Consider the following 18469-nt stretch of genomic DNA (forward strand, 5'->3'; position numbering starts at 1 on the left):
AAGTGCAAGTGTGGCTGTTTTTTTTATTTTTATTTTTATTTTTTTTACCAAATTTTTGACTGGATTTCTTTAAGACACAATTGATTGTCACCTGTTCGTTCTTGTGACAAATATGACCAGGAAAAAGAATATGATCAATTTGACGTTTGGCTCCATTACACTGCTGTGCCTGCTTGCTAGCTAAAATGGTTATACAATTGTTCACTACAGTTTTATCACAAATCACATTTGAAATTTGTTGTCTCTTTGATTGGTACATTGTCCTTGGCAGAGAAATTGGTCGTTAACAAAACAATGCAAGGTACAGGCACTTCCTGTGCTACATTTAAAAAAAAAAAAAAAAAAAACTGTAAAAATGTGTAGAAAATGATTTCATTTAGGGTCTTTGATTTATGATGGGTATAATAATAAGAAATATATAAATATATGTATCCAAAGTGCTGTACATTGAACATTAAACATTGAAAAACATAAAAAAAAACAAAAAAAAAACAGAACAAATAGATATTTGCAACATTTCAAGTTATGAGCACTATGCAATGAGGTATTTTGCACAGCTGTTTAAGAATATGGTACAGAATATTTCACAGCAATCGTATAGAAGTTATTTCCCAAAAATAATTGCATAGTGGTTGTATCACCTATTACAGTATTAGTTGTCGTCAGGTTTGAAGCAATGTTGTTGTGGTACCATTCTCCTGTGTGTCAGTGGAAAGAGTTTGTCACTGCAATTACAACTATTACATGGGCAGTAATGAGGATAAGTGGACAGTAAACGGATTTAGGGTAAAAACAGGCAGAATTGGAAGGTGGGGTCGGATGTGAGAAACGAGTCAACGCACTTCTTGCTTTCGGCATACGTTTGTGTTTTTGTTTTTAAAGGGAGCCACTATCCAAACAGCATAATTCACTTGTCATTATCCTGTTACATAGGACATTCAGTATATACCACAAGGCCCTGTAACCACAACTTTGGCACATTGAGGTCTCATTCCTCATTATGGATAAATGACTTGTCCCGTCTGGCAAATCGTTCCTATGTGAGACGCCACGCAAATGGTTTTACTTCATGACATCACAAGGCTGTGGTTTGAATGTGAGGCTTTTTTTTTGTGTTTTTTTAACGAGAAGGATTACTTCTCCAATATACCTTGAAATTGTCCAGAGAGGTCATGCCAGACAATTTGACTACGACTCAATTTTTTTTGTTTTATTGCCATAATTCAACATGCAAGTAACGCTAATGCGAGTGTTGGGATGATGTTTGGAAATTATTGTGTCACGACATGACACAGTTACCGCTCGTTGGCGCTGCTCTTGAGTAGAAACACATTCAGGAGAAACAGTAATCCTCTTTGAATGTCACCCGAACAAAAGCCAAGCTGACACAAAGCAGGCTTAAGCAGACAAGTATCACCTTAATTACATGCAAAAAAAAAAAAAAAACTTTTGATACAGTAGTCTATAATTGCTGGCTGACCAACTTTTAATAGCGATTCAGTAAGTTCCTCAGAAAATAAATATTGCTGAATCTCTGCTGCGTGTTGGCAGCACGTTAAAAGGAAATTTGCTGCCTTGCCTCAGTGCACTGGACCCAGTCTAAAAAAAGTGATATGAACATTTGGAAAAGCTGGATTTCATTATTCTTTGACAAAGTGTCCAAACGTTGTTGAGGCAAGTCCAGCCACAGCCCTCACTGAGATACTACAGAGCTGCTTTACCGTATTTATTGTATTTTTTTAATGCACTACTAACGCACTCGTAGACCTGGTATGGAAGTTTGAGGTGCAAAAAAAAAAAAAAAAAAAAAAAAACCTATAATACAGAAGCAGGGAAGCTGAGGTCGTGTGAGAACCCTGATGTAGAGCAACACGTGCATTTAATCATTTGTAGTCTGCCTACTTGGCTAACGGAAGATTTGAGTAGGCATTACTGAAGCACAGGTGGCAATTTCTTGCCGCTGCACTTTCATTAAAGCTCATTTGGGTGTCACAAAGACCCAAACATCCAAGACTGTACTGTCCTCACATTAGCAAAAGTGCAAAACAGTGTGGCGGCTTCCTGACGACATGGAACCTCCTCGATCCCTGGCGCCGTCATCGAGACGGTCTTTTGCAGGCGGAGTTTGAATTTAATCAAGTAAAAGAAGAAACAGATGATGCAGCGCAGATTGCCAAAGACATGTCTATCCATGAAGATGAATGAGAAAACTTCCTTGAGGAAAGCGGAACGTAGAACACGAAAAGTGACAAACCAGGTGGAGTGAAGTGCTTCCTTAAAAGGTGGATGCCGTCAACAATGTGGAACGTCGTTTGAATAATAAAAAGTTAATCTGTTCTTGTGAATGATCTGCTGTTGAGCTTCGCAACTGTCTGTGGTTTGGCGGCACTTTCAGTACTGTATGACGTTACTCTTCTTTGGTGGTGCATCAATCGCAGCATCAAATCGCATTTCTTAGACACTCTTTGTTTGAAAAGCCACAATTTTGCCATGACTGGAAGAATTTATTTTTATTTTTTATTTTTTTTATTTTTTTTTTATATAGATTTTTGATCACTGTTAATCCACACTTCTCAATGGAGTCAGTCAGCCTTCGCAGATTGTTTGTATCTTTGCATCGGACTAGAGAGAGACAGATGTTTTTTTTTTCAGGGCAGATAACGATGCCGATTATTAGTAGTCAAGAAGGCCCGAGAACCGATATTTGGAGCTGATATTTATTCAGTAAAAAAAAAAAAAATGGGGAAAAAATATTTTTAAAAACGACATGACAATCTAGACTTTGTAATATCTTAAAGCATATTTATTGAATAATTTTTCAGACTTTTCGAAATGTGGAAGTTTTTTTGTTTGTTTTTTTTTATCTTAGAAAAGACAATCCTTTTAAATTTCTAACAAAATGTTCAGGGCGTTATGGTTTGGGGGTGGGGTGAGAGATGTGGACCCAAATTGAGGAGACTGATCAGACAGGAAATGCGCAACGGAGTGATTTAATCATAAGTGGGCAGGAAAACCATGAATTCAACTAGACTCGACCGAACTTGACTCGACTGAACTAGACTAGACTCAACTGAACTAGACTTGACTCGGCTGAACTTGACTCGACTGAACTCGACTCGACAGAACTCGACGTGACAGAAAAGAAAAATTCCAACCCCACAGAACCAAAACATGACACAGGGAGCTCCCAAGGGAATCAGTCTGTACGTCTTAAAAAGTTAAATGGTGACTTAAACAAGTAAATAGCTCTCCACAGTTTTCTACAGGAAATACCCCCCCCCAAAAAAAAATAAATAAATAAATAAATAAAAAAATAAAAATAAAATTGAGAAGTACCTGAAATCTTAAATTTCACATTCCTTTGTTTTAATGTTGAACAAAAACAAAAGGTTCAGAAGGTTCCCATGGTCAGCAGCATCTCTTATAAAGTTAACTGAAAATGTAAATAAATTTTACCCTGAGAGTAAAATGTTTTTTTTTTTAAATGGTTTCCTTTTATCGGCCGTCGGATTTTTAAAAAAGGTTGATCCCGATATTTGTCAAAATGCCCAAATATAATCTATCTATAAACAGTTCCATCCGCACTAGTGCCACCCAAATCCGATTGAACAAGAAAAGATTCAATTTAATCTATGAACAACAGTTTTGCAAGCACAGCGAGTCTGCTTTGAATTATGCCTTGCATCTATACATACATGTATATTTAAAAACAAAATGGAAGTATTGACTAATTTGCTTGAGCTTTCCATCAAGTCATTTTCCAGTGACCTAAATAGTTCACTTGGACAAAACATAGTGAAAATATTCCCTTGAAGAAAAACAATTACCATGAAGACTTGAGCAGCAAATGACATTAAATGCCGAGATAGAAATGGATTCCCAAGTTAGGGTTTGGGTACAGCGTTCCTTTTGAAAACGACACAGGATGAGCTCGATCCCTTTCTGCTCTTTCATTTGAATCTCATCATTTGGTAGCCCTGTTTATACCGCAGGGCTGTATAAACATTAAAAGGAGAACAGAATTCGGGATTGCGTCAGTCCGGTCTGCTGCCTGGATTCTCGTAAAACAAATGAGCGTTTCCATTACAGGGGGGACATTTTTTTTTTTTTTTTATATATTACCAAGAAGTCAGAGAAGTTAAGCGGCTCTTAAGTAACATTTATTAAACATGCCAAAGGTTGGATGATGGTCATAATTCCGAGAGGTAGATTGATTCGAGTAAATCCCCATTGAAGGCCACACCAAATGTGTGGTTTTCCTTTGATGCTGTCTGAAATAAGGTCAACTCGGAGTGCAGATATGTTGACATTTCGTGTGATGAAAGCTAAAACTTTGGGGAATGTTTCAGACAATTGTAAAACTTTTGGGATGTTTTAAGTGCCACTGCACTCATTTAAGCTTTGGTATTGCTTTTTTCCGCATGGTCTCGGTCACCACAAGTTTAGTACTAAGCACAAACAACCGTCCCCCTTTTACATCCTGTTGTCACTCTCCTAATTGTGCGTATATGTTATTGTCCTTTCTCCGTTTGCACAGATGTTGCTTTGGCCATTTGTTTTGTCACGCTGGGTTGCGCCACAGATGCCACAGATTCCAGATAGTGTTTGCCGCCTGGCCAGGGTGAGCGACCCCTTTTGTCTGTGCACAACGCTGAAACTGTTGGATTTATTGTTACATCTTGGTCTTATCTGGCAAACTGTGTACAAAAAGGCTTTTCAATACTAACCATCCGCTACATTTGCAAGTCAGTTTGAAAATCGGAAATGAAAGTGTGGCGTCCTTTTATTAGGTTGACATTGAGGAAGATGATTATTAAGTTGTTCTACACAGTCATTCACAAGACCCAATTTAAGAGAATTGTTGTTTATTCACATTCATTGGTTAGTGCTGTATTTGTCCAAAACTAATTAATACTTTCAATTTATGACATTCTAGGTGTAGTTGACTCACAAAGTAGTTTTTAATAAATAGCTTGAAGCACACGAGACACACGTGATCTTAACATAAAGAATGCTAGTCACATTTATTTCTATGAATTATTCCACCATCTATTCCTGACATGAAATTGTAACAGACAACAAAATTCATCCACAATATCAATAAAATATACCTGACACGATATATTTGCAGAGGCATACAAACATTCTCAACAGTAAAACAAAGTTTTGTAGAAATAAAGATAACTTGACTTTAACTGAACACACTTTTTTTTTTTTAAATAAAAAAACCCTGCATATTTATGAAAAAAAAATGCTCATATCAGTAGTTACTGTTTGTAATAAATCTTTCAAAGTTCTTGCTACTATGCGTGTGTACTATACAGTGAACCAGTGATGACTCAACATACAAAATGTAACTCTTTAGAAGAAATTATGTTCTTTTTTTTTCTTTTTTTTAACATGTACAATCCATAGTCAGTTGCAAGTCATTGGGCAGTCACTAAAGACACTAAATTCAAGTAGCATGCATTTATCAAAACCTGAGTTTGCCCAAAAATATACACTGCTATTTTTATGGCATTAAGCAGTCAGTTGGAATGTGCCTTACATGAAAAGCTAGCGACCTCATGTGGAGGAGGCTGAAACATACACTTGACATCCTTATAATATAATAGCCATTATCTTTTGTTCGTTTCAAATCATTCTATTTAAATTCCACTTAAAAGTTCACTTAAAGAACACATACATAAGCAGTGCAGAAACGTGTAGTGCTGTGGAATCACAAAATAAACACTCAATAAGATTTTTTTTTTTTTATCTTAAAACACTACATATCCATAGTCAACTATTTAAATTTGAGGAACATGTTACATAACGCTAAGCAGTCTCTCTGAAACATCCAAATGACATGTTAAAAAAAAAATAGTAATAGTAACTGAGACTTCTTAAAGTTAACACAAGCCGAAAAAGACTCAAACATCAACTGCAGTACCTAAAGGCTAAAATAAACCTCATTTCCCCACGTCCATGCATTCTTCAAACTATAAATGTTCTTTTCTTTTCACTATTCGTTGGAGGACACATTTCAGCTGACTTTGTGGGTCTTTGTGGCCTCATTCCTTCCAGCAGCATTGCATGATAACACTTTTTTTTTTTTAAACTGCTTAGTTAGTCGTCTCAAAAAACATGAAATCCTGCAAAAGAAAAAAAACAATGTTAATAGGGAAACAGTAAAGTGACAATGATGCAAGCCTTGAAGTTGAAATGTGTGCCATGTCCTCTAAATTAACTGTGAAAATTGTTCTGACATTTTTGCGTTGGAGCAAATACGCCTGGAAGAGAAAGCGAGAGCTCAAAATCTGTTTTGAGTTTATGGCGAAGGCGGTTTGCTTCATGTCACGCTTCCAACTAAATGTAAGCTAAGCGCTACAAACAGTGGTCACTACGGGAACATTTCCGACAGCCAGCACAAGGGGAAAAAAATCATCTCAGAAGAACGCTGGCTCCTTTCAGGCATTTGTGAATTGAATTTGTCACTGTTGAATATTTTTAGGATTGATTACTCTATGGATTATTCAGTCAATTCACTCTTTTACTGCCAAAATGTTATCAAAAAAAAAAAAAAAAAAGAAAATTTTCACTTCCTTTCAAGGCAAAACAAAATGTGTGTTCTATGAGTACATAAACATGGTGCATACCATATGAAAATATGATTCTACCTTATTCCGTTCTTTAGTAATCACCATTTGAAAATAGATAATTTGAGTGACACCAAGCAAAAAAGAAAAAAAAAAAAGAAAAAGCTTTTTGTCACTTTTTGTCAAAAGACACATTTTCTGCAAAACAGTGACTTTGACACTAATATTTTTTTGTTTTTGTGACGCTCTGTGAATTAGATTTAATGTGACAAACACTTTATTCACTTCATCCTTGAAAACGTTCTGTTTCCTAAGATCCGCCATGTTTTCATGTAATTTCATACGCCGGTGCCCATTGAAAAGAGATACAATGCTACCATCTGCTGGCTAGTAACAACATAGTTGATATGATTTGACGTTATTGGCGGTACTTGGTGGGCATGTCCTTAACGTCAATTGCCGTATTTGGCAGGAAAATAATTAATTGACAAATCTGATTTATTTTAATTTTACATTAAAGTGTATTACAAACGCATTTTTCCCCCTGATTACTGCTTATTAACCAGTGATTTGTGTTTATTTCGTACTTTGTATCTGTATAGTGACTTTAAAAAAGGAGGGTTGATGTTGCACTAATTTAACATTTTCTGGCATCTGAACACAGGACAGAATGAGTACTACACCCCTAACATTAACTTTGGCATTTTTGAAAGGTGGCAGATTGTTTTGTGTAGCAAAAATAATATATCAAATGGTACATAATATTAATATTGAATCCAATGGTCATATTGAGTGAATGAGAGGACTTAAATCTTACTTTCTTGATCATGTTGACATGTTGAGGATGTTCTGGTAAAACTTTGCTTTGGCAAAAATGTCATATATTTGGCATCATTGCGGAAAGAAATCAAGCACTGTTATAAACTTAAAAATATCTGGGGAGGCGGACGAAGGACAGTAAATCCTTTTTGTGTCACAGCGGGATACTCACAATGAGAAAACATGCCCCGATCATGACAGCCTTCGTCCTCACGTCCAGGTCCATCGGAAACTGGATTCCAAAGTTGTCGGAATCTGTGAACACCTCCCGAAGGAGGCCCGTCCATTGCTTGCTGATTTTCCCAATCTTGCTGACCTCATCCATGGTCAGGATCTGAAGGAAGAGGCGTATACGATACTGTACTGTACAAACTGCTGACATCTGGATCTTTAAGACGCACATTTTAGACTTGTTGGTTTGTAAACCATGGCAGGATTCCCATTCGATTCCAGGCTCTCTGCCTGCTGGCCCACTGGCTCGAGTTGTGTGTCTCATATAGGCAGCGAGGGAAAAGATTTCACTTACTTTTCCTTTTAAATCGATGGCCTTGAATCAAATAAAACGAGGCGAACCATGGAATACAGAACATCTCGTATCATATGTACCACATTCCTTACCTTGGAGAACCTCTGAGCACCTCAACAAATGCCTATGACTGAATAGTATTTGGACAACTTTGACGGATTTCTCTGTTTGGCTTCACCCACCTCAAAATCCACATCTGGAAGGCAGCTCCATCCACAGAATGGCCCGTGGATCTTAAGGACTGGCTCTGTGTGTTCATTGGCGACGATGAATTTTGGGGAGAAAGGGTGCCACTGCTGCACGACGTACCCCACCGTGTTGCCTGGCGGGGCCTGCACTTCCAACTGCACAAAGAATTTTGTTGTAACGTCTGTATAATTACATTTGGGTTTACTTTGATTGGGTCAACCCGAAATAATCAAAATGGTATTTAATATCGTTAAGTCTATTAACTCTTTGACTGCCAAAAACGTTTAATCCCGATTAATAAAATCACAATGTATGCCGCCATAAACGTTAAATGACATCAACTACGTTTATTTTTATTTTTATTATTATTTTTTTAATCAATGGGCAGTGCAACATCTAAGTGCAGCGCTGCCTGGTCAATGGGTTGTGGAATCAAAAACACTCAATAACTATGGCCACCAGATGGCAGCATTGTATCTCTTCAATGGGCTGCCCGTGTATCAAATTACAATGAAAGATGACGAAATCTGATGAAATAGAAAGTCTTCAAGGATGACGTGAATGATAACGTTTTGATAACGTATGGCAATGGCAGTAAAAGAGTTAATTGTCCATGTAATTAGGTAGGTAGTACGAAAGAGGATTAGGACTGGTGAAGTTAAAAAAAAAAGGGGGGGGGGGGTGGAGGATTCTCACTTTATTTTCCGAATTCTGACTTTAATCACAGAATTCTGACTTTAAAGTAAGAATTATGACTATGTCATAGAGCTATGAGTTGGGGAGAAGTCAGAAAGAAAGAATTCTAAGAATAAAGTCAAAATTTTCACTTTAAAGTCAGAATTCTGAGATTAAAGTAAGAAATCTCACTTTAAAATGAGAATTCTGTGATTAAAGTTAGACCTGAGAATAAAGTGAGAAGAATAAAAATATTAATTTCTGGGCTTGGTCTCTCTCTATTCTCCACGATTAGCTGTATCATTTATTAAGCGTTTATGCTAATTCTCCCTTGTAAAGTCAGAATTTTTGATTTGTTTAACTCATTCACTACCAGGACATTTTCGCTATTTTACTGGATTTTGACTGATTTTGCAAGGCCCACACAATATTGTGTCCTATTGCTATAAAAACATGGAATCTACCAAAAGAAAGATTAGAGCCTCTTCTTTCATCAGAAAAAAAAAGTATATTTCTATCTTTTTCCATTTTGCATCAATTAGCATTGGAGTATGGTTAAGTTTCATCATTATTACAAATCTGTTTAAAACTGTGGGGAAAATAGCATTTTGATCTCTTATACTCTGCTGCCATCTACTGGCCGTTTTTGTAACAACTACCATTGGTTCAAGCATTCTCTTCAGTTCAGAGGCTGCATCAAACCCAATGCAAAAATACATCTTTGGGAGCATGGCAATATTTAAAATAGAACGTATTTATACATTTTTGGGAGTGAATTAGTTAAGGGCAAAACCAAGGCAAAAATGTGAGCATGATCTCACCTCCTGTAGACAGCAAGGGAAGAAGCAGGACATGCACTTGAGTGGGCGGGTGACAGTGATGATCTCCTGTCCAAAGTTGTCCAGAACGTGGATGGAGAAGGGCCGCATGGGACCGCAGCACTGTCGACTCAGGCAGTCGTTCTCCTCAACGGCGTAAAACACGTTCTGGCCCATGGAGTTACGCACTTCATACTTGTTGTTGCTCTCGAATCCGACCAGTGCTGCGAGGAGCGATAACGAGCTTTAGTTTTCAGAATGTCAAAACACGAGTCAGATCTTGATTCTTACCTTCAACAAGCTCAACTTTCTGTTTGATGAGTAGCTGGTCCACCTAGAAAAGCAGACGCTAAAAACATTAGCATAAATGCACAGGACGGAAAACCCCTGCTAATGGTGGTGGATAGAGACTAAGCCCAGGAATTATTATTATTTTCATTCTTCCGCCACCATCTTATTTTTTGTATTGTCTGACTCGCACAAGTTTTAAATATCGATGTGAAGTAGTAAGGTTGAGTCGTCGTCGTCGTTCAACCCCTTGTTTGTACTCTACTGTATTTGCCTACTTGAAGCTCCTCAGCTCACTTCAGCACCAAGATGCCACCTGATAGCACTAAAGCAATATTGTAATACTGCTTTGGCCCAAATACAAAACGAGGTACTAGGTCAGTCAGATTTTCAGCAGAATAACAGAGTATATGTTCCCCAATAAAATCTGTCAACAGGCCAAGTTGCAGTTTTAGAAATGCTCTAATCCAGACCTTCGCCAAGGCCAATCAAACAGATGGGGGGTGGGTTAGATGTTTGACTACATTCTGTTATCGGTTATTGAGAAAATTCATGATGAACTAATTTATTCTGCTCATATAAATAATAGAATATGTAATATACCTGAGTGAGGTATTCCAATCCAGGTGGACAGCCTGGTATTCCCGGGCTGGGATTCTCATACATGTTCATGTCTTCTCAACCTGTTGAGGGATGACAGTCAACACTGACATCTGGCGCCCTCTTACGTTCATTTGAGGGGTGACAGTCATAAGCTAACAGTGACAGATCGGCGGCAGGTGGGCTTTAATCGAGCCATCTCAAGATTAATAGTACGCTTGTTTTTTTTACATGGGAACTGACGTCAGAGCCCCCCCCCACACACACACGTACGCACACACAATAGCCTACGCATGCTAAATAATCATTCGATTAACTGACTATTTGTTCACACTTACACAGCGACGTTCAAACAGGATTCAGATCCGCAATAGTATGCATTTCGGGGCGAATAACTGGGTCAAACATAATGGCGACATTCAACTGCACGTCAGGCAGCGAGATGAGCGTACGCGCACGCGCCCTCTCGTCAACTGTCACGCGCCGCGAGCTGCCGTGGACAAGCGTGTCAGATGACGTCACATGCACGCAGCTGTACAGCCGCAAAAAGTGCGACTACTTACCGTTTTTCGGGCCGAGACTCGCATCAATAACGGGCCACTCCGGAACTAAACCCTTGGAATGAAGGTCTAATCCCATTGGTGAACGTCATAGCACTTCCTGTCCGCGACAACCAATGATGAGGCGACAATTGAACTGCCCTGTCGTGAATTACAACTGCAGGAGATGACGCAATCAATACAAAAATTATAGGATGACGAATTATTTATCTATAAAACTAAACCAAATTAGTGTATTTTTAGTTTTTAATTAAACTGTAGTCTGAATAGTTGACAACTAGGTCCAAGTAAGTATTTTATCATAACAGTTGAATTAATATGAATTATTAAAAATCTGCTATGATTATGAATTTGATTGCATGAAAACAGCTTTCATGTTTTAGTCAAATAGTCAATTATTTACTACTAATAGTATTATGAGTATGTTTGATTTAAACAAACACAAAAAGTAGACAGTATTTTATAAGGCTTTTTTATTTTTGTAACCAATTTAATTGTATTCTTCGACGTTTACTGTTTTTGATCATTTTCTGGGTCATACTATATTTTGATTTTGAACCAATTGATACAAAATATTACACATTTGTGTCTAATAAAATATTGAAAAAACATTTTTTTCTGCATGTATATTTTATATTTGCTCTAAATTCATTGGTTAGGATTGATGTTTTGCATATATTTGATTTATTTATCTTAATATTTTTCTTGTAAAAGTCCGTTTTTTCTTGTTCCCTTTGAATTCAGGACATTTCCCTGAAGATTATGCAGTATTAATGTGGACAACTTGTCCAATATGTGTGTAATTTAGCTTAGTATTTGAATTGTATTCATATGTTTAGAATTTATTTTAAAGACAGACCGACATTTTGCAGAATTTTTCTACAGTTTTTATAAAGAAAGACTTACTATGAATTACTTTGAACTACTATTCCACTATTATTGTTATACTTGTTTTGTTATTGTAACATTTTCATTTTTACATGTTTAATTATTATCTAATCTATATATCATTCTATCATTCTTTATTGATCCTGGTTGTCCTTTGTTTATGCACTTTAGTACTATAAAATGTTACTGCCCAATTCCCACTAGAGGACAGTATTGAGCTAATAATGCCCAACCTCATGTCCACGAAGTCTAATGCACAAATGGCCTTTTTCCATTTTCCAAACAGCATTCCAACATATCAAACACACAATATACAGACACATGCACACACGGTTGCGCACCGTGCCTCTGTTACAAATTGCAAGACGCCAGCAGGTCGACTTTCCCTATTTGCGAGTAAAAAATCACCGGATTCCCTCAAGCAGTGCTGATTTCTTCCCGAGAAACGCTAATGAGAACAAATGATGACTCTGGCGCAGATCTGCTGACACTTCAGCTGGTTTCCGGCGGCTAAAACCTTCTTTTAATTGATTCGCGTAACACAAATTGCCCAAGTGACCCGCTGTAACCCAGAAAACAATGTGTGCACCATCAGTGGTCTGTTGTCATAACAAGACAAATGTGAATGTGGAAATACTGCATACTTTTCTTTTTTTTTTTACACTTTAGCCATGTTTTTGATAAAGACTTTATCACCACATTAGAAGGCATCTGCCTAATGAGATCTAATACAAGAACTGTACAATTTTGCCTTGACAACAAGGTATGTGTTTGTGTATTGTCGTGCTTTTGTCGTATATCATATCAAAGAGTATAAAAAGAGTATAAAAGAAAACAGTCTAAAAGGCAAAAATATATCTAAAAGACAATATGATTAAAGGAACTGGGAACAAAGATTATAAATAAAAGGGGTTAAAAAGATCATATATACAGGTCAGGTATTGGATTTTGCAGCCAGGCTATCAAACAAAGAGCAACAACACAAAAAAAAAAAGTCTGTGCACCATCAAGGGAGCATTTTATCACCCGGAATGGCTGAGAAGAGCACTGACACTGATGTTCTTCATCAGTGAGATCAAAACAAAGCAGTACAACGCCGGCATTCTCCGCTCCCATCTGAATAAACACAGCAGACAGTCGGGGGGTCTTTGAAAGCCGCTCAGATTGTCTTTCTGACTCTAAGAGCCCAGTTACACCCACCGGGGGTTTCGCTCTCGTTCTTTGTGTGTGCGCTCGCCACATTCCTACCTGTTTTACAATCCGTCTGTTTGTGTTTGCGCCGTGCTCTTTAGCCGCGCGGGTAATCTTTCGTGCACTCCTAACGAGCTTGTCGCGTCGAGCGCATAATGAGGACGCCCCGAGATGGATGTAAAAAAAAAAAAAAAAAAAAGGCCCGCATTTACGCCACTTTCGTCTTGTTGTTCATTAGGTTAGCATAAGGTTACAATACATTATGCCCGGTCCCAGTGTTCCCAGCTCAAAATTGCACGTGTCACAGAGGAGGCTGGGTTGTACTTCACGCTGATGATCTTGTTTTTATTTTGTTCACTGCACTGTCAAAATTAGGGGAACAGTAAGAGTCCATTTCTATTACACAAATGTCCCCCAAAGGGCTAATTATTGAACTTTGTTGTAGCCTGTGTGCTCAGTTGGTTTGTTTCGGCAACTAGTTTTCATGAATGGCCACGCTATCGAAACTTCGCAGATGAAACAGCCAATCAAAAATGCTTGTGGATTTTCACATACACAAAATATGTTGCTGGGTTTTAAGCTAGCGAGACCCGGCTGGCTGCCGTCAAGCCAAACAAATACAGTTACAGTTTACGTATATCGTAATACTTAAAGGGGAAGTCAACCCAAAACAATTTTTTTGAAAATAATATGCAGCCCCCACTAGTCAAAATATGATATTGTGTTAGTGGAATATGAGTTAAGCAGCTAAATCCAGCCATCTTTATCTATCTCAGGGGCTGCCATTTTCCCACTTGCTGGCGACTGAAGATGACATCAATGTTGTTCAGGTCTCGGGTAACAACCAATCACAGCTCAGCTTCAGAAAACAAGCGAGCCGATTGGTCGTTGCCTGAGCCACATTGACGTCATCGTCCGACAGCAAGTGGCAAAATGGCTGCCTGAGATGGATAAAAATGGCTGGATTTTGTTTCATAACTCATATTCCATTCATCCATCCATCCATCCATCGCGGGGGGTGATGGAGCCTCTCTCAGCTGGCTTTGGGCAGTAGGCGGGGGACACCCTGGACTGGTTGCCAGCCAATCGCAGGGCAACTCATATTCCACAAATGTAATATTAATCAGAATGTCATGTTTAGACTAGTGAGGTCACATATAGCATATTATTGTCAAGAAATGTTTAAGGTTGACTTCCACTTTATTTATATTTAATAGTTTCATTGATGTACGCAGCAAACTGGGTAGCCTCTCAAAAATATCTACACCCTGTACTTTATTCTGTGTGTATATTTTGGTATCATTGTTTTAGATATAGTGGAAGGGCTCTCCTCTAACTTTTTTTTTTTTCCTAGGAGCACAGTGGCTCCTATCCTGAAAATTGACTCGTGAATTCAAATTGACTTGCGTAGTAAATATTCACATATTCACTACATTCTTGATAAATGGGCAGATGTATGCAGCACTTTGTCAGCAACAAAAAATATTCAAACAAACAAAAATCAGCCAATTTTTTGGTCAGATATGGGCAGCCACCATTTAGGGGCAATTCGGACCCCTGATTGGATATAAAAAGTCTGCACACCCCTTTTCAAAATGCCATGTTTTTGACACTGTACAATATTTCAATTATTTCCTTTGGGGAAAATCTGTTTGGTGGAGAATTCTGTGCTATATTGTTTGTTTTTCTTAGAATCGTGCAGTCTCTCGCTCTCGTGATGTCATTGCATCATCCACGGATGTCCGAGCTTTTGTCTCTTCACCTCAACCCATCCCTCCTGCTTTTCCCCCCTTCACCCCCTCCCACCTCGGCCAACCCCCATCAAGCGCTTTTGTGCGCCGTGACTTTCCGACGGGGGTTATCTGAGCGGAGACTGTATGCCTCACTCTGGCACGGGACCTCAGTTTCCACGGCAACTTTATAATTGTTTTGGACCGGGTCCAAGCGCCGCTGGACGCCTCGGCGTTATTGATGTCAAAAGAAACATGTATGAAATGAGGAGACGTGGAGGGCGTCCATATGGTTCCGTACAGCGATCTCACGCAAAGCCGTCACATTCATTTTCTATGGGGGGGTTTCTATACCTATTTCTTTATTTATTTATGTATTTATTTATTTTAAACAATAGAGTTCATACCTTTGAAATTCAAGTACTCCATAAATCCGACCTCATCCGGGTCACGAGGTCATTGTCGTATGTCTGGAACGGGTATGGCGGCCTTATTGAGGACAATGTGCGTCCATCATGGCACATTACAAATGTGAATAAGCGCGGCGGCACCCAAAAGCGTTCCATCATGCAGCTTTTCATTGCAAGTCACATCTTTGTCGTCTGCGTTTTGACGAGGGCAGCCATCAAAGTGCTTGTCATTGTGACACACAATGTGTCAAACTCGAGGCTGCGGGGCCCAAATCTGGCCCACCACTTTTTCTTGGTGGCCCCCTAAAGCGTATTGTCTACGTTCTTGCTAAATAAATTTGCTTTTATTTTGTAGTGTTTCTGTATCACATTCGGTACACTGGAACGAAGGCGGGTTCAGCAAAGGACATTTGAACATGAATGGCGCAGCAACACATGTAGACAGTCAATATAACAGGACTTGCAAGCATTTGTTTATCATTCTCAGTGAACGACTCTTGTTGTTACTGTACTGAGGAGAGCAGCGCAATGTCCATTGAAGTAATATGGCAAAAACTGTTGAACAATTTTTAAATCCTATTTAATTTTGTGATTGTACTTTAAACCCCCCCCCCCCCCCCCCCCAAAAAAAAAAAAAACAATCTTATGGCTATTTTTAATACGTTTTTTTTTTTTTTTTTTTTTTTTTTTTTGGTGAGGCAGAAACGGATAAATGGCATGTCTATTCATTTCAATGGGGAAAAATAATTTGAACTATGGGCATGGTTACAGAATGAATTGAACTCATATCTCAAGGCGCCACTGCATTTAATAAAATTCATTTTACCTGACCAGTTTACTTTTACAAATGGCTGAACTAATACAACATTTTTGACAGGACTTTTGCTAATACAGTCTGGGTCAATGGGCCATACTTTGCACGCCACTTTATTTACCAAAATTGTTTAGCTGGAATGTATTTGTGATTTTTTTTTTTTTTCTGGTACTTTCTATCATTGTATTTGTCAATTGATTATTTTTAAATAAAAATGTACCATTTGTAAGATAAACAAATTAAAATATTGTTGTTTTTTTTACTAAATGATTGATAATGGTTAATGAAATATTTTATTCTTATTTTTTTTTATACCTCATTTGCAAATCACCTGGCCAATCTGTTGAAAAATGAATTTAGATACATTTAAAACTGAATAAAATCTGATCCTTCAGCACAAAAGCTTGTCCATCAAGCAAGACCTGAATCTGCTGCTTTGTTTTTGCATTCTTATCCACTACCGTGCTGCTTCTCTCTCGTGTTTGAAACATCAACCATCGTACAATATATGTTCTTTTTCCTTGATCTAAACCACCCACCTCCACGCCCTTCCCCGGCTTAATTTATGACCTGCGAGGCAGAGCCCGTGGAGTGAGAAGTGAGTGAGACTGGTGTGAAAGCCCTGAATGGAGCTGTGCCAACAGGCCCTCCAAAACAAGACCAAAAAAAAAAAAAAAAGAGGCACCACAGCTGTTTTGGAGGAAAACGTCAAGTCGCGTCTTCTGTGGACTGACTGGCACTCACGCTGACTTTATTATGTAAAAGCTAGCGCCATGTTACATTTACAGCTACGGAAACCTTCAGGGACGTGTGTTGTGCGACAGTGGAAGGTTTGTTTCGCAAGTGGATTAGAATCGAAAATGTAAAGAATAGAGAACGAGGATCTCTTTTACTTACTAAGAGACTGATGTGTTGCCTTCTGAGATCTATTTTGAAGTGGAAAAGCACCACATACTCAAGCAAGTTTAGCCGTTTTCTGCGTTTTGTCCTGCAATGTTCGCAATGCTAGCCCGAAGGCACTTGGTCGTCAAATTCGACAGCAGAAATCGGTATGGCACAACATGTCAACGGCCCAAGATTGATACAAATGAATGGAATGTGATTAATTCTTGTTCCACAAACATAATATTAATCAGAATACCGGGTTTCGACTAGTGAGGCACACACAAATTGTTGTCTGGAGTTCTTCTATAAAAATGATTGCTAGCTACACTTTACTACTTTTGATATACTACCAAGCCCAATTTCACAGATTCCTTCATATTCCTCCATCTTGTTGAGTGGTTTATAGACGAAGCAAAGACAAGTTTCACTGTGTTCTAAAACCGTGATACTCAATTGATCCTGTATGCCGCGCTTAAAATTGTTTAATCTCATGTTAGAATTTTGCTTTGAAATGCTTGTGCCAGAGACATGCAGCAGTCTCGTGTATTTATGATGAAGTTCTGACCATCGTGTATAAAAAGTGATAGAGGCTAGTGATGCCTTCACATAAGAATTACATTTGTTCTGTGACCACGCTCTTAACTTAAAACATTTATATCTCAAATCATCTTTCCTCATTGAAATGAATGGAAATTTCATTAATCTGTTCAGTCCCCTTTAAACCTTTTTTAATATGAAAAATGGCACTCTCCAGCATCGTACCGTATACAAGCATACAATAATATTTAAAACTTTGAAATAGTATGTAAAGAATCAGTTAGTTTGTGCATCATGACAATTCAATGGGCATTGTGTTACTCCTTATGGTTATGCACGTCATGGCCACCAAAGATGCAATATAATACAAACATATGGATGTTAACAAAGATGATCACAACTGCAGTTCAGTTCTGTATGTTCAGTATTATGTCATTTTTTTCTGGAGGATAAAGAATATATGCCTGTGAATATGTGGTTGTTTTAAATACACAACTTGTAATTCTCTTGCTTTTGCTTACTTTGACAGTAAACTTCAACTGGGAGTTGAAGCAAACACTTCAATCAACATGGACAATCATGCCTGCTGACTATAAGGTAGAGAAAATGCTCAAATTCTGTCCGACAGTTGGTATTTGTGTCCTATACAGTTTTGATATTTGTCTTTAATATCAGAATACACCAAATCATTATGCAGATTTTTCATGGGGGCATCCTTAGTTTTGTTAATTGTTGATCCAAAATGCTTGGAAGCGAACGTCCCTTGCCAATCCACTTTTTTCTGCGAGTGTATCGTGGCCATCTGCAAACCACAATCAGTCCTCAAACTCCGGCGATGTTGAAGGTGTTATTTTTCAAAGTGGACCTCGTGTGCACCTCCTGCCGAGGGCCGGTGGTCGTGGTTCAAGGGAAGGTTCTGGGAAAGGGGGAGACGGGTTCTTCTGAGGCCCACCTCATAACC

At 38.3% G+C, this 18469-nt stretch overlaps 2 protein-coding genes across 5 annotated transcripts in view; one reads left to right on the forward strand and one right to left on the reverse strand.

Annotated features, from left to right (window-relative positions):
- The window catches only part of LOC144009466 (uncharacterized), a 164168-nt gene that overhangs the window by 44075 nt on the left and 101624 nt on the right, over positions 1 to 18469 (forward strand). For 2 of the 3 annotated variants that reach the window (XR_013280938.1, XM_077509210.1), the window contains exon 3: positions 18038 to 18105. The gene's annotated coding sequence lies outside the window, so the exon portion shown is untranslated. Of the gene's footprint in view, positions 1 to 4537; positions 4622 to 18037; positions 18106 to 18469 lie in introns of all 3 variants that reach the window. The other variant, XM_077509209.1, reaches the window with a different exon arrangement.
- LOC144009703 (phospholipid scramblase 1) lies at positions 4855 to 11142 on the reverse strand. 2 transcript variants are annotated; one of them, XM_077509549.1, is made up of 7 exons: positions 10832 to 10982; positions 10497 to 10576; positions 9897 to 9939; positions 9609 to 9829; positions 8106 to 8267; positions 7570 to 7731; positions 4855 to 6134 (listed from the first exon to the last, which is right to left on the reverse strand). In XM_077509549.1, exons 2-7 carry the CDS (start codon positions 10563 to 10565, stop codon positions 6105 to 6107), a joined length of 687 nt encoding a protein of 228 aa, XP_077365675.1. In that variant the 5' UTR covers positions 10566 to 10576; positions 10832 to 10982; the 3' UTR covers positions 4855 to 6104. The 2 variants fall into 2 exon arrangements, with proteins under 2 accessions (XP_077365675.1, XP_077365674.1); XM_077509548.1 differs by lacking the exon at positions 10832 to 10982 and adding an exon at positions 11057 to 11142 and having other exon boundaries at positions 4856 to 6134.

Source organism: Festucalex cinctus, chromosome 20 (genome assembly GCF_051991245.1).
Source record: "Festucalex cinctus isolate MCC-2025b chromosome 20, RoL_Fcin_1.0, whole genome shotgun sequence".
Classification (NCBI taxonomy): domain Eukaryota; kingdom Metazoa; phylum Chordata; class Actinopteri; order Syngnathiformes; family Syngnathidae; genus Festucalex; species Festucalex cinctus.